This window comes from Notamacropus eugenii, chromosome 3, assembly GCF_028372415.1.
Source record: "Notamacropus eugenii isolate mMacEug1 chromosome 3, mMacEug1.pri_v2, whole genome shotgun sequence".
NCBI lineage: Eukaryota > Metazoa > Chordata > Mammalia > Diprotodontia > Macropodidae > Notamacropus > Notamacropus eugenii.
The window spans coordinates 63,742,050-63,762,979 of NC_092874.1; the positions used below are offsets into that span (position 1 = coordinate 63,742,050).

The 20,930-nt window shown below is 37.0% G+C and overlaps 1 protein-coding gene across 5 annotated transcripts in view; it reads left to right on the plus strand.

Moving 5' to 3' along the window:
• The window catches only part of ARMC3 (armadillo repeat containing 3), a 129,532-nt gene that overhangs the window by 12,064 nt on the left and 96,538 nt on the right, over nt 1–20,930 (plus strand). For 3 of the 5 annotated variants that reach the window (XR_011976667.1, XM_072651702.1, XM_072651703.1), the window contains exons 3-4: nt 3,715–3,832; nt 18,083–18,208. Coding sequence is in view for 4 of the 5 variants with exons in the window: in XM_072651702.1 (XP_072507803.1) it covers nt 3,715–3,832; nt 18,083–18,208 (244 nt within the window). In the remaining variant the exon portion in view is untranslated. Of the gene's footprint in view, nt 1–653; nt 674–3,714; nt 3,833–18,082; nt 18,209–20,930 lie in introns of those variants that run through there. The other 2 variants (XM_072651704.1, XM_072651705.1) reach the window with 2 other exon arrangements.

Below are 20,930 nucleotides of genomic sequence, written 5' to 3' on the forward strand. Positions count from 1 at the left end.
CTTATCATCATTCACAAATGTTCTACTTCCATAATCAAGAAATATGACCTTCCACAATTTGATCATAATCTTTATCTTGTCTCTAAACCTGTTTTTCATCCTTGTTCTCCAGCCCCTCAGTATTGTCCTAGTACACAAACTCCTACTCTAACTACAGTCTTCTTAACTACCTTGTCTTGACACACTGATGAAACAGTTCAACTCTATATCACTAACTACTCTTAGAACAAGGCCAACTCTGTGTAGATCTGCTCTGGTGGATTTATGGGAGAACATGAACAAATCGCAGAGTGAGGAGGCACTAATGGCTTTAGACATTAGTCAAAGGTAATTTTAGCCACTTATTTAGACTTTACCCGAATGAATCAATTCAGTTTTACAACAGATTTCTGCTGATCTCTAGCTATGCCCTAGATAAGGTTGTAATCTAGTTTTCTCTTATAACAAACTGCCTCTTCTTGGAATAATTAGAAACTCAAGTCAACAAAAGGCTATTATTTGTACGTATTGATGAGGTAAATACTACAGAACTTATCAACTTTTCCTAACCTAAGTTTAAATTTGTGTCCTAGGTGGAAATTTTATTTCCAATGAGAATAACATATCTACATTTAAAATACAAATTGGTTAATTTTGGTTTATTCTTGATTACAAGAAATGACTCTCTGTAGAGGTAAGAGAAAAGTATATTTATCAACAAAAATTTAAATTACATACGTATGTCTATATTTTAAATTTGTAAATTGATAGCTTCTTTAATTACAAGACTTTTAAAGAATTCTGAGCCTAGCTAGAATACCCCTTGATTTTTTTGAGCCCTGTTAGTAATTTTAGTTCATCATTTATTTTGCACATAGTGTGAAATTATAATCTCTCCACACGCGTTTTGGTGACTATGGCTTTCTCATCTGAAAGCAGATGGAATCAGTAATTACAACACTATACTACTTGTTTAGTAATGTGTCATTGCGTTATATCTATCATTTCATTTTCAATTTCTTTAAAATAAAAATTACTATACTATGATAGACTCTGTAGGAGTAAGAGACTTCATGCTGACTTTCTCTGCCCACAGCTGCATGCTGACCCTAGCAAAGTACAATATTTCTCTACCTTTAACAATTTTTTATACTACAATTCTCACATCCTTCCTTACTTTTTTTTTGCTTATTTTAAAAATAAAATGGAGACCATGTGGTTTCATACCTCTCTTTCCTCAACCATTAAAATTAACCTTTTGAATGAATATGTAGCTTACATATGTCACTGAAAAAAATTAGTTATTCTGTTCATTTGTATCTTATTTCAAACCTAATATGATGAAAGGTAGCTAGCTGACTCAGTGGATAGAATGCTGTGCCTGGAATCAGGAAGACCTGAGTGCAGATCCAGCCTCAGATTCTACTAGCCATGTGACCCCTGGTCAGTTGCTTAACCTCTGTTTGCCTTAATCTCTTGGTGAAAGAAATAGCAAACTACTCCAGTATCTTTGCCAAGAAAACCCCATGGACAGTAGGGTCCACAGAGTCACAAAGAATCAGACATGATTGAACTGAACAAACAACAAAAAAATTGCTGAAATCTTTATTATCAAGGATTCTATCAACCATAATTCTATTAGCCAGTACTTTTGTAATTATTCTGTGTGCTAAATGAGGACAGATGGACTGAATTCAATCTTGGATATGGGCTTATGGAAACCCAGAAAATTTCCTCCCTGAGAATATCTGAATTGGCTTACTTCTCTCATATTTGAGGCAGCTCATCTGCTGGCAACCAAAGTATCCAATTAGCATTTTGAGCGTAAACATTTATTACAATATAAATACAGACATAAATGGGACTGAAATCCAAGTCCAGTAGTAAGGAACAGACTCCCAGTATCAATAAGGAAATTCCTGTAGCATAGAAAATGAGTTAGAACTTCAGTGGCCATGTCTTTAGCATCCTCTCTCAGTCGGTCTTCCCTGCCTTTGGCTTCTTAGCCAAACATTACTGCCATCCTCACTCAACTGCATAGCCCAGTGAGGTTGCCTTGACCCCCAAATATGGTACCTTAGCTCAGGCAGAAATCCTTAGGAATTGATTGCACAGCCAAGGCTACAACTTGGCTCCTAGGCCCTGGCTCTCACCCTCCTAGCTGTACACAAGTGGCTCCCCTCCTCCCAGCTATCTCTGATCTCTTCTAATCAGTGCTAATGCTTCGTGCATTTCCCCCTCTACCTCTGGTTCACAACATTCAAGAAAATATAGCTTTTACTCTTCTCTACTGCATCCTTCCTGTAGCCCTGAAAAATAGAGAGAGAGAGAAAAGATTAAAAGTCACTCTTCATGCCTGCAACCTTCTCCACCCTCTTCCCTTTCCCCTCCTCCCCATCCAAGAATTTGCTGTTTTTGAAAACTACACTGACTGTATAGATAAAGAACATCTATTGAACTATGCTGAATATGCTTATACATATAATAATATTATTATATATCCAGTTACTTGGATCATATTCAGATACCCATGATGTACAATAGCACATTGTGTTGTTGCATACTAAACAGTACAGTGTTGGTCATGGAGTCCGGAAAGTCATGAGTTCGAATCTGGCCTCAGACACTTTATAGCTGTGTCACCCTGAGCAAGTCACTTAAACTCTATCCGCTTTATTTTCCTTATAAATAAAATGAAGATAATAAAAGCACCTCCATTCTAGGATTATTAGGAAGACAAAATGAGAATAATATTTGTAAAGCACTTTGCAAACCTTAGAACACTGCATAATAATAATTATTATGCATTTACCAAACACATATGCAGCAGGACAGACACACGTGATAACTGTTTTTTTCAAGTATTTACAGGGTCATCACCTAGAAGAGGGGAGAGTCAGGAACAATGGGTGCAAATGAGTTGCAGAGGGTTGATGCAAAGAAAAACTTCCCAACAGAGCTCTCTTTGGACTGCATCCCAAGGTGGTGAGGACCCTCCCTTTGGGGGTCTTCAAGTAGCTGCTAAATGATGACTTGTTGGGCACATTGTAGGGGAGATGGCTTTTGTGTATAACCTGAAACTAGAAGTGCCCTGAAGTCCCTTCTAACTCTCAGATTCCGGGATTTCTGTGGAAGTGGATGCTCATTGATTGGGGAACGGCTGCACAAACTGGGGCATATGAACACAACAGAATATTACTGTGCAGGAAGTAATGACAAATCAGAGGAAAGCAGAGAAATGGGGAAAGATTTTGCATGCTCTGTTGCACGGTATGGTAAACAGAACCAAAATGATACTATACAGACTTGCTGTGATAATGTAAATAAAAAGAACACTGAATTCTGGGGAGCTGTAATAACCAATCTTGGTCTAGAGAACAGAAAATGAAACATACCACCCTCCTCTTGGCAGAGAGGTGGGAAAACAAAAGGACAGAATGCTTCATCATATCAAATGCAGTCATATGTTCATTATTTATGCTTAATTGTTTTTCTCTGTTACAAGGAAGGATTTAATTCTAGAAATAATGGTGATGTAAAACAAGAAAATTACTATCTTTTAAACAGACAAAATTCACTCAAAGTGCCCACTGACTACCTCCTCTGAAGATTATAATCTGTTCTATATTTCTGGATACATGATTTAATTTTGTTTACATGATACATTCTAATTTTGTTTACGTGATACATTCTAAAAGTTTATTGTTAGTAAAATGTTACTTTTTTTAATTTCAGTTTGATCCATTAACAATTGAAAGTAAAAAGGCAGCAACGGTGGTGTTAATGCTTAATTCTACAGAAGAAGAGATTTTGGCTAAAGCTTGTGAAGCCATTTATAAATTTGCCTTAAAAGGTTTGAGTTTTTTTCTGTCTTTCTGTTTTATAAGTTATTTTTGAGGTATTTGCAATATGATCAGCTCCATTTTTTACCCCACGCTTAACTTATTCCTTGACAAATTAATTCTTTAAGGAGAATCTGGTTTCCTTTAACATATTACCTGACAGAATTAATGTGTCTCCCTAAAGGCCTATTAATTTAATATCAAGAAATAATTTATACATAATTAAATAAAGATCAACAATTTTAAATTACTGATTATTTCCTTAATAAATGTTCCCTGTTAGAAAGTTATTAGGCCTCTATGACATAGAATTTGCAAATCTAAAAAGTTGGTATAATTTCAATATTGAAAAAGCACTGACTTTTCATTATATTATACAAAGTTGTTTGTTTTTTTTTTACTGAAATCAGTGTGTGAATGAATATTCTTTTACTGGATTCAGAATTTTATTTACTTTAAAAAAAAATTTTACATCAAACATATGAAAACAAAACTTAGTTAATTTGCCATCCTCATCAGAAACTTGGATGAAAGCACATCTTAACTTCCCTGTTTGATAAAGGACACTACCATCTTTCCAGTCATACAGGTCCTCACCTTTAGGCTCATCTTTGACTCTCCCATTTCCCTCACTCCTCAAATTCCATCACTTGCCAATTTTTGCCGGTCTTATTTCCATCCATTAGTTTCTCACTAGTTACATAACCTTTACCCTAGACCGGAGCCTCATCATCTGTCATTAGTTCCTGTTTCCCTAGTTTCTCTCCTTTCTACATTCTGTAGAAGCCAGTTGCTAAATTGATTCTCCTAAAGCACATAATACTCCCCTAAGGAAAGATCTTGAACAGCTCCCTGTTTCTTTAGGATAAGATACAAAACCTACGCCTGACATTTAAAAGGCTCACTTCAATACAACTCCCACTAACCTTTCCAATCTTAATTTCCTTCCCCATTATAGTAAGCCTGACCATATAGCTAGTTTTCACACCTGGAACTCCACTGCCCATTGCTCTGTCTTAGCACAAAGGAATATATTTCTTCCTTACTTCTGCAAGATAGAACCCCTATCTCCAAAACACAGCTCAGGGGCCACCATGTACAAGAAACCTTTCCTGATCTTCCAATGGTTAGTGTTATTTTCCTCATGAAATTTCTTTTTATTACTTTGTACGTCTTTTGTGTTGACTTGCCTCTTTCCATGTTGGAAGTTCCTTGAGGGTAGAGAGTTTTGACTGTTTCCATAACCCTGAGCACAATTCGTTGCCCAGAGTGGTTCTTAATAAATATGTGTTGAATTGAATCGGTGTTTTCCACTACATGGTCTTGTATTCACATTTTAAAGTATTGACTAGCATTAATCTTACTTAACAAATGTGAATTGTAGTTCTATTCCAGTGCCTCGTCTTATAATTGCTTCTACTCTTTAACTGATTCTATTCTGTATTATTGCCCCATTTTGAATGATTGCTCAAGCCATATTGCTAAATCCTTGAATTGAGCTGAAAAATCCAGCTCTTCCTCTGAGTTAGCTTAAAGTTAGTTTAAAAAAAAGGTAGTTATCTTTCCTGCCTATATCCCCTAAAATACTTCATGGGTATATGGTTGTTTAGCCTCACAAAATTATCATCCCCAAAAGATATGTCTGTCCTTTCTTGTCTGTGTAAAGGGAGCTTTTATCTCTTCCAAGAAGACAATCTGTTAGCTGTGATCCCCTAGCAAAGACTACAAGATACAGATAGGTCCCAGAAATAATGAATATTCCTTAACTGTTTAAAAGGGGTATAATTAGCCTCAACTGAATGCCCACACACCTTTCTCAGCATAACCAATTCTAATGTTTCTGCCTCAACCCTACAACCTGTCATCTTTTCTCTACACCTACCAAGACCTCTTTTTCATTGTATGTTAATAAAAAAGGTTCCCCAGCTATGCTGAGGTTGCCACTCTGACCCTCTCTTTTTTTTTTAACTTACTTATTTTAAGTTTTCAACATTCACTTCCACAAAATTTTGAGTTCCAACTTTTCTCCCTATCTCTCCCCTCCCCCCACCCCAAAGTGCTGAGAATTCTAATTACTGCTACCACCAAGCTGCCCTTCCTTCTAACAACCCTCCTTTCCCTTATCCCCATCTTCTCTTTTGTCCTGTAAGGCAAGATAAATTTCTGTACCCCATTACCTGTATTTCTTGTTTCCCATTTGTATGCAGGAACAATACCAACAGTTGTTCCTAAACTTTTGAGTTTCAACTTCTCCTCCTTCCTCCCTCCCCACCTATCCCCATTGGGAAGGCAAGCAATTCAATATAGGCTATATATGTGTAGTTTTGAAAATGACTTCCATAATAGTCATGTTGTGTAAGACTAACTATATTTCCCTCCATCCTATCCTGCCCCTCATTTCTTCTACTCTCTCTTTTGACCTTGTCCCTGTCCAAGTGCTGACTTCTAATTGCTCCCTTCTCCCATTGTCCTCTCTTCCTTCATCCCCTCCACCCTGCTTATCCACTTCTCTCCTACTTTCCTGTATTATAAGATAGGTTTTCATACCAAAATGAGTGTGCATTTTATTCCTTCCTTGAGTCAAATGTGATAAGAGTAAGCTCCATGTTTTCCCTTTCACCTCCCCCCTTTTCCCTCCATTGAAAAGTCTTTTTCTTGCCTCTTTTATAATAGATAATTTGCCCCGTTCCATTTCTCCTTTTCTCCTCCCAATATATGCCTCTCACCCTTTAATTTCATTTTTTTAGATATGATCCCTTCATATTCAACTCACCCTGTGCTCTGTCTCTCTTTCTCTCTATGTGTGTGTTTGTTTGTGTGTGTGTGTGTGTGTATGTGTGTATAATCCCACCAACTACCCAGATACTGAAAAAAGTTTCAAGAGTTACAAATATTGTCTTTCCATGTAGGAATGTAAACAGTTCAACTTTAGTAAGTCCCTTATGATTTATATTTCCTGTTTACCTTTTCATACTTCTCTTGATTCTTGTGTTTGAAAGTCAGATTTTCTTTTCAGTTCTGGTCTTTTCATCATGAATGCTTGAAAGTCCTCTATTTCATTGAAAAGCCATTTTTTTCCGTGAAGTATTATGCTCAGTTTTGCTAGGTAGGTGATTCTTGGTTTTAGTCCTAGTTCCTTTGACTTCTGGAATATCCTATTCCAAGCCCTTCAATCCCTTAATGTAGATGCTGCTAGATCTTGCATTATCCTGATTGTATTTCCACAATACTTGTGGAAACTGCCTGCAATATTTTCTTCTTGACCTGAGAACTCTGGAATTTAGCTACAACATTCCTAGGAGTTTCTCTTTTTGGATCTCTTTCAGGAGGTGATTGGTAGATTCTTTCAATATTTATTTTGCCCTCTAGTTCTAGAATATCAAAGCAGTTTTCCTTGATAATTTCATGAAAGATAATGTCTAGGCTCTGTTTGGTCATGACTTTCAGGTAGTCCCATAATTTTTAAATTGTCTCTCCTGGATCTATTTTCCAGGTAAGTTGTTTTTTCAATGAGATATTTTACATTATCTTCCATTTTTTCATTCTTTTGGTTTTGTTTTGTGATTTCTTGGTTTCTCATAAAGTCATTAACCTCCATCTGTTCCATTCTAATTTTTAGAGAACTATTTTCCTCAGTGAGCTTTTGAACCACCTTTAGCATTTGGCTAATTCTGCTTTTTAAAGCATTCTTCTCCTCATTGGCTTTTTGAACCTCTTTTGCCAATTGAGGTAGTCTGTTTTTAAAGGTGTGATTTTCTTCAGCATTTTTTTGGGGTCTCCTTTAGCAAGTTGTTGACTCACTTTTCATGCTTTTCTTGCATCTCTCTCATTTCTCTTCCCAACTTTTCCTCCACCTCTCTTGATTATCAAAATCCCTTTTGAGCTCTTCCATGGCCTGAGACCATTGAATATTTATTTTGGATTTTTCAGATAGAGAAGCCTTGACTTTTATGCCTTTCCCTGATGATAAGCATTGTTCTTCCTCATCCAAAAGGATGGGAGAAGATATCTGTTTGCCAAAAAAGTAACCTTCTATGGTCTTATTTTTTTCCCCTTTTTTGGGGGCATTTTCCCAACCATTTCCTTGACTTTTGGGTCCTTTGTCAAGAGTAGGGTATACTCTGGGGATCTGTAACATCTCAGTTCCTCCACGGTGGCGCAATGAAGTGTGTACACTGGTCTGGGAGCAACCAGAAACTTTTGTGTGTAGAATCTGTGAGAGGTAGAATTTCCTCTCCACAATCACCTAACCTTCAGTTCTACCAAGCCAACACTGGGGGCTGAGATTCAGATAAGCTGCTCAATTTCCCCAGGGGCTTTTGGTGGGGTAGGGCCGCCATTCAGTGTGAGATAAAGATCAGCTGCTCAATTCCTCCAGGAGCATTAGGTGGGGTCAGGGCCACCACATAGGGCTGAGGTAAGGATCAGCTGCTCAGTTCCCCCAGGGGTTTTACGATTCATCAATGGATGCAGGCTGCTGTGGGAGCTGCTGCTGCCTGATGCAGCCTCTGCCACCATTGCCTGAGGCCGGCGCTATGGGGAGACCCTGCTCCCTTCTCAGTCAGCAAAAAAATCTGACCTTTGTCACCTGTGGGTTGAGGGATCTGCGAACCAATGCTACTGCCACTGGACATTCCGCCCCCGAGGCCTGCTCAGGTTCTCCTCCTGGTGCTGTACCAGGCTCTGCTCCACATCCCATGCGACAGACCTTTCTTGTTGGCCTTTCAGGTGACCCTGGACTGGAAATCTCCTCCATTCCTTTGTTCTGTAGCTTCTGCTACTCTAGAATTTGTTGAGAGTCTTTCTTTACAGGTATTTTATGGTCTGTGAGGGAAGAGTTAGTGTATGTGAGTCTTTCTACTCTGCCATCTTGGCTCCACCCCACCCTCTTTGTTAATAGCTATATGCACCACTGTTAATAAATTGATCTTGCTCAATTGCACCTCAGTCTTTTATTAAAACAAATTGAGACAGAGATTACCCTTGATTTTGGAAGACTATTCTAAGGGAACGAAGGTGTTGGAAGATCAAAAACCATAGTGAAAGGCTTTGAATATAGGCCCAATGACAGATGGCAAGTCTGTCACATGAATATCAGGCAGGTTACAACTGTAAAGACTTATGGCCAAAAAGATGGAGACCAGTTGGCAAAATTCTTTTTCCTCCATAGTAACTATAATGAATATCTACTAAAGTACACATGCAATAGTCACACTAAAGAAAACATGTATCCTTGAAGTTTTTTAATTAAATGTCAACAATTTTTAATTGTTTTTTATATTAATGTTCATTATAACATATATTAGTAATAATATTTAAAATGAAGAAGATATCAAATGCTTAGAACATATATTAGGCTTTATTATTTTTTTAAGTTAATTGAGAAATCAGTACCTATCAGCTCACATGCCTAACTTACCCATCTCTACAAAATATCTATGGGAATAATCTACATACATATTGAGGGCATCCTTGATGAAGGCTTGAGTAAGGAAGAGTAGATCACATCTTTTTGGACACACAACTGACTGAAAGATACCAATTACATAAGCTCCCACTCTACTTACTCTTTGTTAGCTATTTTTTAAAAGAATTTGATTCAATTCAGCAAAATGTCACTTCAGATTTCCTTCTCTAATAAGGTGGCTCTCAAGCATGTATCAAAATTACACATTTCATGAGAAATAAAATAATAATAAACATAATATTTAGGCACAAAATAAGGAAAAGTGTTCCCTGTACACAACTGTCATGGAGGAGCTCCAACCCTGACTTTGAACCAGAGAAAGATTCTTTGTAGATGGCAAGGCCTTCCAGATGCTCCAAATTGCATGTATGACATTGCTTTAATTGCATCAACTCTCAAAACATTGTGGAGCCTCCTAAATGAGATCCATGATGTCTCCAAATAGTTTAGCCTATTTGCGAAAGAAAAAAAACAGTTCATAAAGAGTAATTATTGCATCAACTATGATATATAGTTGAATAGACAACCTATTAGCTTGTCCATCAGTTTCTATATCTTGCAAATGGGTAATCATTGGATCTAAAATTAAATAAGAGAAAAGCAGCTGGATTTTCTTTAGGAAATTGCATGTTCTTTTAATGATGCCAAACTTCTCCCTGAATCAAAGCCCCATATTTTTAATATCAACATTCTTTTTCTAAAAATTTTTTAAAAAAAATATCAACATTCTTGCAGTGTTATTGCATGATGAAAGCCATGAAACACTACTCCAAAGAACTGAAAATGAGGGTGACCCAAAGGGCACTGAAGGGGCACATGGCATGAATGAGAAGGCAGCAACATATTTAGTTTTAAAGAAAATCATGAAAAGTCTATGAGCAAAAAAGATAAGACTAGTCAGACAGGGAGAATAAGAGACATTCTGGGCTGAATCTAACTCAGGTGACTCCTCTGAGAGTTTAGGCTCAATTCTGGGACAAAATGAGAAGTTCATCAGTCATTCAAGAGTTAAAAAAGGAGATTTACTAATCATGGCAGAAGAAGTTTATTGAACCAGCACAGACATTCAGGACATGGTGAGTTGATGCAGTTGAGTGAAACTCCCTCTGAGTTGCCCATCATGATTCACCAGGCCAGCATCTGAGAGCGTCGTGTGTGGCTGCTCCGAATTCAGACAAGGAAGTTGTGTCAGCTGCCTGGAGCTTTAACATACTGAGACAACCAAGGTTCAAGGATATTCTCAATATCTTTTCAGGAAAGAATGCCTAACTTGCATGGGAGCAGAGGTTAGGATATTGCTCTTAGCACAAAAGGAAACAGACAAATGGCCTTTTTTAGTATGGTTGTGATGCCTGTAAAATTGGAGGAGAACACTGAGCAGGCAAGGAGGGTTGAGATATGTATCGCTGCAGGGAATTCTCACATTGGTGAGACCACAGATCTAATTATTTTCTTTTTTTTTAAATTTTTTTTTAATTTTTTGGTCATATTTTGAATTCTGAGCTGTCCCCCTTCCTCCATCCTAACACTGCACTAGAAAAGGCTGAATTTGACACAAATGCACACACATGTGGTATATAAAATCATACAATATATACTTCCATATATCAGTTCTTTCTCTGGAGATAGATAGCATCTTCCTTCACAAGTCCTTTGGAGTTGATTTGAATATTCATATTACTCAGAATAACTTAGTCCTTCATAATAATTTTTCCAAACAATTTTGCTGTTACTACCTACAATGTTCTTTTGGTTCTGCTTGTTTCAGTATGCATTATTTCATGCAAGTCTTTCCATGTTTTTCTAAAGTCGACCTGCTCATTAGTAGTAGTCCATCACAATCATATACCACAACTTAGTTAGCTATTTCCTAACTGATAGGTATTCCCATAATTTGCAAATTCTTTGCCACTGCAAAGAGAGCTGCCATAAATATTTTAGAACATATAGGTTCTTTTCCTTTTTTCCCTGATCACTGTGGGAAACATACCTAATAGTAGTATTGCTGAGTCAAAGGATATACACAGTTTTATAACTCTTTGGGTCCAACTCCAGATTGTTTTTCAAAATGGTTGGGTCAGTTCACAGTTGCTCCAACAATGTATTAGTGTCCCAATTTTTCCACATCCCATCCAATATTTGTCATTTTCCTTTGATGTCATTTTAACCAATCTTATTGGTGTGAGAGAAGTTGTTTTAATTTGCATTTCTTTAATCAATGATTGATTGAGTATTTTGTCATATAGCTATATATAGTTTTGATTTCATCATTAAAAAAACTGCCTGTTCATGTCCTTTGACCATTTAGCAATTGGGGAATGATTCATATTCTTATAAATTTGACAAAGTTCTCTACATATCTGAGATATGAGGCCCTTATCTGAGAAACTATCTATATAATTCTACCCCTTGCCAATTTTCTACTTTCCATCTAATCTTGACTACATTGGTTTTATTTGTTCAAAACCTTTTTAGTTTAATGTAATCAAACTTATCCATTATACATTCCACAATGTTTTCTATCTCTTGTTTATTCATATATTCTTCTCCTACTCATAAATCTGATAGATAATATGTTCCATAGAGATGATAGTTTAATTTATGGGAACTGATGAGATCACCAAATGAAAAAATAAAGAGGGAGAATATTGGAGTGCCCAAGACAGAACTTTATGGGGGAAAGCAGGGGCCTACAGTTAGTGAGTATAACTTCCAAAAAGAGTTACTGTAAACATTCCAAACAATATGACTTTAAAATAATAGTACTCAATTGTTATGGGGAACTATCCTTCTAAGTAATCTAAGATGAGATAATCAGATTTCCCAAGAAGTGATGTTTTTTGTTGCTTTTGGATACACAATAAAATGAACTTTTTTGCCTTGTCTCCAAGGAGAATCTGTGAGCCATCCTTTCATTTAGTTACAACTTACATATGTCTTCTGCTGTCACTTAATTCCTCCCACAGTTTCTCATTTTGAGCAGTGGTATTCAAATTAGGCTCTGTATCTATATACACATTGATATAATAGGGATAAACTAGCAGATCCCCTCTAAATCAATCACTGTCTTGTTGAGGTGGAAAAGCTTGCATCACTCAGTGAAACTGTGAGCTGGGCCATGAAGAGCTATCCAAGATGGACAGGGCACAGTAGAGAATTCTGACAAAAGGTGATCCTTTGGAGAAAGAAATGGCAAACCATTCCACTATCTTTGCCAAGAACACCCCACAGACAGTATTAAAATGATAAAAGAGATGACCTTAAAAGATAGGCCCTTCAGGTCAGAAGGTCCAACACAACACTGGGGAAGAGTGGAAGACAGCTACAAATAGCTCCAGTATTAATAAAGTGACTGGGCCAAAGCAGAAAGGAAGCTGAGCTGCAGATGTGTCTGGTGATGAAAGGAAAGTCTGATGCTGTAAAGATCAACGTTGCTTAGGAGCCTTGAATAAAAGATCTATGTGGTCAAACAGGAGATGAAAAGATTAAACATCAACATCTTTGGTGTAAGTGAACTTAAATGGAAAGGAATGGGTAAATTTACTACAGGTGATCACTACATAGACTGGTGTGGCTAAGAATCTGTTAGAAGAAATGGAATGGCCCACATAGTCAATAAAAGAGTGAGAAAAACAGTACGGGGATATAATCGCAAAAAAGACAGAATGGTAATTGTTTGAATTCAAGGCAATCCCCTCAACATCATAGTCATACAAGTCAATGCTCCAACCAGTGATGCCGAAGAGGCCATGATTAATCAATTTCATGAAGATCTACAATATCTTCTAGAAATAACACCAAAACTTGTCACATACATCATAAGAGACTGGCATGCTAACGTAGAAAATGGAAAGGTAACTGGAATAACAAGTAAGTCTGGTCTGGCACAAAATTAAATAGGGCAGAGGCTAGTTTTTTCAAGATAACTCACTGATCATAACAAATATTCTTTTTCAACAACCCAAAAGGTGACTCTACACATGGACATCATCAGATAGTCAATATTGGAATCAGATTGATTATATACTTTGCAGGTGAAGGTGGAAAAGCTCTATCAGTCAGTTAAAATTAGACCTGGAGCTGACTTTGACTCAGATCATGAGCTTCTTATTGCAAAATTTAGACTGAATTGAAGAAAGAAGCAACTATCAGATTGTGTAGGTATGACCTATGTAATATCTCTTATGACTATGAAGTGGAGGTGATGAATAGATTTAAGGGATTAGATCTGGTAGATATGTGTGCCTGAAGAACTATGTACAGATGGTTGCAATGTTGTACAGGAGAAAGCAACAAAAAATATTCCAAAGAAAAAGAAGTGCAAGAAAGCAAAATGACTGTCTGGTGAGGCTTTACAAATAGCTGAGGAAAGAAGGAAAGGGAAAGGAGAAAGGGAAAGATATACCCAACTGAATGTGAAATTCCACAGAATAGCAAGAAGAGATAAGGTTTTCTTAAATGAGCATGCAAAGAAAGAGAAGAAAGCAAAAGAATGGGAAATATGGGAATTCTTCCAAAAAAAAAATAGAGATATTAAGGGATCGTTTCATGTAAAAATGGAAGTGATAAAAGACAAAATGATGGGGACCTAACAGAAGCATAAGAGATTAAGAAGAGATGTTAAGAATATACAGAAGAACTACACAAGAGAGATCTTAACATCACCAATAACCACAATGGTGATGTTACTGCTCCAGAGCTAGACATCCTGAAGAATTAAGTCAACTGGGTCTCAGGAAGCAAAGCTAAGCTATTCATCACAATAAGGCTAATGGAAGTGATGGAATTCCAGGTCAGGAATATATAATCTAAAAAGATGCTGCTGCACCCAATATGTCTGCAAATTTAGAAAACTCAACAGTGGTCCCTGGATTGGAAAATATCAGTTTATGTCCCAATCCCAAAGAAGGGCAACACCAAAGAATGCTGAAATTACTAAACAATAGTGCTCATTTGAGAACAAGGTTATGCTTAAAATTCTCCAAGCTAGGCTTCGGCAATATGTGAACTGAGGATTAGCAGAAGAGCAGGCTGGTTTTTGAAGAGGCAATGGAGCTAGAGACCAAATTGTCGGCATTGACTAGATTATGGAGAAAGCAAGGGAGTTCCAGAAAAATATCTGCTTCTGCTTCATTGACTGTATTAAAGGACTTGCTACACTTTACTGTATGGATCACAGTAAAGTGTAACAAGTCCTCAAAAAGATGGGATTACCAAATCATCTTACTTCTCCCCTAAGGAACTTGTATGTAGGTCAAGAAGTAATAGTTATAACTAAACCTGGAACAACTGATTGGTTTAAGATTGGGAAAGGAGCATGACAAGGCTGTATATTGTTGCCTTATTTAACTTACTTGCAGAGAACATCATGCAAAATGCCAAACTGGATGAATCAAAAACCAGAATTAAGGTTTCTGGGAGAAATAATAATCTAGGATATATAGATGATATCACTTTGGTGGCAGAAAGTGAAGAAGAATTTTAAAGCCTCTTAATGAATGTGAAAGAGGAGAGTGTAAAAATTGACTTGAAGCTTAACATCAAAAAAATATTAAGATCATGGCAACTGGTCCCGTCACTTCCAGTCAAACACATGGAGAAGAAATAGAAGCAGTGTCAGATTTAATATTCTCAGGCTCAAAGATAACTGCAGACTGCTAGCACAGCCATGAAATTTAAAAAAATGCTTGCTCCTTGGAAGGAAAACTCTGGAAAATTTGACAGCATACTAAAAAGCAGAGACATCACCTTGCCGACAAAGTTCCATGTAGTAAACATGGTTTTTTAAGTAGTAATGTATGGCCATGAGAGTTGGACTATAATGAAAGCTGAGTGCCACAGAATCGACATTTTTGAATTATGGTGCTGGGAAAGACTTTTGAGAGTCCTTTGGATAGCAAGGAGATCAAACAGTCTGTACTTAACTTAATTCAGGCTGTTCACTGGAAGGTCAAATACTTAAGCAGAGCTTAAAAAGTTTGGCCACATAATGAGAAGATGAGACTCACTGGAAAAGACCCTGATGTTGGGAAAGATTGAGGGCAAAAGTAAAAGGGGGCAGTAGAAGATGAGGATAGATAGAGTCATGGAAGCAACAAAGATGAGCTGGACAGAGTTTGGGAGATAGTGGAGGATAGAGGGACCTGGTGTGCTATGGTCTGTGGGCTTATGAAGAGTCTGACATGACTTAACAACTGAACAACAAATCCAAGAAGATGGGTTGCATCCCACCCTCCTCATAGTAGCCAATCATGCTCCAACATCGCTCCACCCTCTCACCTATTACCATCCAACACTCCCCAATTCCCCTTATTTCCACTATGTTTCTAATCACCTAGGTTGACTCCTCAATCTCCCATTGCAAAGCCTTGCTGATTCTACACTTCTCCTCTCATAGCCCCACTTTTTTGTTCCTCTCATGTAGCAACCACTCTTGTTTAGGTCCTTGTCATCTCTCCCTGGAGTATAATCCCCTAATGTTCTTTCTTCTTTCAAATTTTTCTCCAATGCAATCTATCCTCCACACTGCTGCCAATTCCTTAGCCACAGGTCTAAACATGTCATTCATCTAATCAGGAATCTGATTCTAATTTAAACAATTATTGCATCTTTAACTCATCCTTTTGAAAAGTTATTTTTTGTGTAACTTTTATGATCAACATGATTGTATCACAGTATCTTTAATTTATATACATATGCATATGTTATATATAGGGTATATTCTCTCTCTCTCTCTTTTTTTTTTTTTTTTACTAATGGGGGAATGTGATCAAAACAGTTCAGAGATTACTGATTTAGAGTACCAGCAATTAACTTAATATTTATAGATTATCTAAAATGTGTCTAAAATCTTTTCTCCCTTTTCCTCTCCATCTCTAGTGTGATTACTATAGACAATCACGTAGGAATTGGGGCCATTTTGTCTTTTCTTTTTGTTTCCTGTTCTGCCACTATTACCACCTGTAGTGAGATCAAATATCCAATTTTCTGGTGATAAGCCCTTCTTTACTTAGCTAGGCTTACTCTCAGATAGCAGACATGATTTGTTCCTATTCCTATGATCTGGACCTTTGAATGCTGGTATTGAACTTACATTCAAATATACTATATAAGTTTAGCTTTTATAATAAAAATAGTTTATGCAATAATTCAAATCACCTAAAATTATTTTAAATTTTTCTGTGATTTTTTTCATTTTAAAAGTTTTTTCTCATCAAATGAGAGACCTAAGTAACCGTTTCAAAAATCATTTTTTCTATCTTGAAGAAAATTATATTTTAGCAACTAAGGGAATTCTGGAGGAGAAAGGCTAATGATTTGTGATCATCTCAACTACCTTTACTTAGGTGTCTCTGGTCAGTGAAATCCCACTTCTACATTTGAACAGTTAAGACCAAAGCAACCACAGAGCTCTGGTCCCTATTCCAAACTGCCAGACCTAAGATGACATCAGTGGAAGTCATAGACATACCATAAGTGGGCACACCCTTTAGGAGAGGGTGAGAAGTGAAGAAGCTCTTACACAATCCTATTGGTGCTTGAGTAGAGCTCTTGAAATATCTCTACTTGGGTAGCGTAAGGACAAAGTTAGGATGCCCCATCGTCCTTTCTGGACCAGTAACTACATTCTGGAGAGTTTAGTTGCGCACTGATATACAGTTTTCTTCTATGACGCCCTGTCTTCAGCTAAATAAAAAAAAGGATTATATTAGAAAAAAAACCAAACGAACCCTACCATTCACTGTCCTTCCATTTTCTTTTTTGTAAATAAGAACTAAATTAGAGTTTGGAAAAAAGATGTCACTTCTCTTATTTTCTCTTTTGTTTAGGAGGTAGGTGGCTAAAGGGAAGAGGTCAGGATATGATACTGCCCACAACAGTAAATTTAGAGATGGTGTGTGGGAGAGAGAGGCTCAGAAAGTATTCCAGGAGATCTATGGATTAACTGCTTCACTGTTCTGAGTGACTGAGAATGAAGTAGATGGGGGAGGGAAATAAAGGGAAAGAATAAATACTTAAGAGTAGCAGGGAGGAAAGCAAGACAAAATGAGGGAATTTTTAATTAACATTTACATGTTATCAATTTTTTTCCAAAAATTATTGTATAAACTGAATGGCAGTTTAGATATCACAATGAGTAGTTCTGTCAGGAACCAATCTAATAGCAACTTTCTAACATAAAACATTTTATTATTGATCCCATGACCTCCTTACTAGGATTTGCTCCCTGTAAAGATGCTGCCCACAAAGAGCTTGTATTTTACATGCCACTGAATACCTTTGGTGTACTTTCAGAGCTGTGAACTGCCTTAACTCTCCCAAAACTCTATGACGTCAGCAGTGTTCTTCCTGTTTTTCTGATGGTGAAAAAGAGTAGTTTAAGTGACTTTCCCAAGATTGGGAATCAGTGGCAAAAATCTGGACTAGAAACCATTAACTTCAAAAGCAGTGCTTTCCTTATTATGTCACACTGCCTTCCATCTAGGAAACCCTCATGGTGATGAGCTCAGCTTCCCTTTAGAGAGAGGAGGATGCCTGGTTTGGGTAAGCTAGGTCTTGTGCCTCCAAACTTTGCACTACTAGTAGTATAGGAAGCTTACAGAATATATTGAAATATGTTTGAAAGCAAATGATGATGGACCCAGAAAAATGGGAAGAATGAGGAGGTAGAATAAGAGGAGACTAAACTGATGTTGATATTTGAAAGGGAGCAGAGGAAAGACGTGAAATAAAAGAGAAGGAGACCGAAGATAAAATAGGAATTCTATAATGGTCTTATTTATGTACATGTCAGGTGAGGAAAATAAAGCCACTCTTCTTGAACTTGGAGCTGTGGAACCTTTAACCAAACTGCTCACACATGAAGACAAAATTGTGAGAAGAAACGCCACCATGGTATTTGGAATTCTGGCTTCCAATAGTAAGGATCTATTTTTCAGCTATGTTAAGTCCTATGTAATGCATTCTCATTTTATTTTTATTTTGAAAGAGCCTCCTTCAAAAGGTCTTTTAAGGCTTGCATGGTAACCAAATCATCGCTATGTACATGTAATATGTAGTTATAACTATGATAATCTCTTCTGGTACTGGGGAAAGGAGGAGAAACATAATTTCTAATTTCCTGAATTGAAGGAAAATCACAATTTTGAATTAAGCTGCTTTGTGTACTCTTTGGCTCTATTGCACTTTTTTCGAGGGCTGTTGATCCATAGAGGGGCAAAAACAACCCACAAACCAAGGGCCAAATAAATAATGCCACTATTTTTAGTTTGCTTTTTTATGTTTATAGGGATTTATCGATGCATGTATTATAGGATGGGGATACAAGGGCTAGACTATGATTGGTTTCCCTAGCAGAGCAAACTCTCTCTACCAATGTAGGTCATCCCCTTCTCTGAAACTTACAATCTTGGCAGGTGGTCTAGAACCTTGAGAGGTTTAAGTGACATGACCAGGGTCACACAGACAGTATCAGAGGTGGACTTTAAGGCTGGCTTTCTACCTGTTGTACTATATACTGTCATACATTTATGAAGTTCAACTTGTATACATCCCAATTCCAAAACAAAAAATTTAGAGAGTGATTATTAAGAAGATCAAGCAACTAGGTGGTACCATAGTGCTTAGAGCACTGAGCCTGGAGTCAGGAAAACCTTTTCCTGAGTTCAAATTTAGCCTCAGACATTTAGCAGCTGTGTGACCCTGGGCAAGTCACTTAACCCAGTTTGCCTCAGTTTCCAAATCTGTAAAATGAGCTGGAGAAGGAAATGTCTAACCTTTCTGGTATCTTTGCCAAGAAAATTCTAAATGGGGTCGCAGAGTCAGACATGACTGAAAGGACTAAGCAACAAATATTAACACAATAAAAGTATGCAGCATGGCATTCCTTTATATAGTAAGTTCCTTAAGTATATTAAATTGGATTTAGACACAACTTTTGAAGGACGCATGTTAACTTTAAAGAACAAGTTGGTCAGAGTGAAGGACCCAGAGCATATGTTCTCCAATTACCTGTTCCTGCTTCCAGAGTGAGAAGATTTGTGTAATTGGTTAAGGATTACAATAGAAGGTCTTGTATTACCACAGGCTCAGTTCCTGTTCTGTGAGGCCCCTTGGTAAAATTACAGCCTGTGTCAGTGGCTATCTACCAAAGCCCCTGACCACTTGTAGACATGAGACTTCCTCAGTAAACTGTCACATAAATAACATTATCGATAATACCCCTTCCAAGCTGACTCTAAGAAGGTCTACCATCCAGGAGGCTTGAGATTCCCTTCCAACCATGGATTTCCTAGTCTTTTGGTAAAGTCCAGTTCTGGTGTGCTAATGGTCATTATCCCTTCGGTCATGGTTCTGGCTATTTCAATGTTGTTCAAAGATAGCTCGAGGCATCTCTGCAGAGAATGACGCCTTTTTGTCCATTATTCATTAGTTTCCCACAGAGCAGAAATTAATCCCCTCTTAAACCCTAAAATTACATCAGCATACATATTTAAACAACTTGTAATTGGAAAACAAATTATCAGTGGCAATCATGTACTACATTTTTGTGTCTGACTGGATTTAACATAAAAATCACACTCCAATACATCTCCAGTACAATATGAGACTTCCCCTTCCCACTAATTCTTCACCCATAAATCCAAGCTAAGTACTGCTGTGTAGTCGTGTACGAGTCTTTGTAACCCGTTTTGGGGGGAGTTTCTTGGCAAAGATACTTGAGTAGTTTACCATTTCCTTCTCTAGATCATTTTACAGATGAGGAAACTGAGGAAAATAGAATTAAGTGACTTGCCCAGGGTCACACAGCTACTAAGTGTCTGCTAGTAAGTATCTGAGACAGGATTTGAACTCAGGTCTTCCAGACTATAGGCCCTGCACTTTATCCACTGCCTCTCTTAGCTGTCCAAACTAAGTATGTATCTATATAAAAGCCCTCTCTTAAGATTTCTTCTACAATTTCTATGCCCCATCCCAGAAAGTCAGATTTACTTTCAACTCAGACATTATTTTATCCTTCTGCCAACCCCCCATACCCACAGGGAGCCATCTTAGGTGCTTCCTGCTTCATATCTTCCTTTGGCCTTTCATATTTAATATTCTTTATTACCCATCACTGGCAGAAGTATAGCCAATGATCCTCTCCTTAAATTATATTTTCCTCAAAATAATATTTAACTAATACCTTTACGGATTTAAAAATAAATGTCTTTTTTTTTTTTAAGAAACACAGAAGCTAAAAGCAAAGTCCCTCTGAATATTAAAATATTGTTTCCTCTTTACATTTGTAAATGTTCAACGTGTGGATTTCCTTTTCTTCTTTTTAATCTTTACTAAGCAAAATATATGGTATTCCTATTTTCCTATATCGTCACCTTAAGTCAGGTTTAGGATGTACATGATGCTAAAGAATAAGTTAGGCAGGGAATAAAACTTAATAATTCCTCAATTTATTTTTATGTCAAATGTTTTAAGTTAAAATGTTCGTAGGCCTATGTCATAGAAAATTTACAAGTATTTTTAAATTTTGTAATTATATTTGTTTCCATATTAAATAAAAACCAGAGAATTTCTATGATGTTACTCAAAGCTTGGCATTCTCTTTATGCTTTCCTTTTTAATTTTTCTTTAATAACAAAACA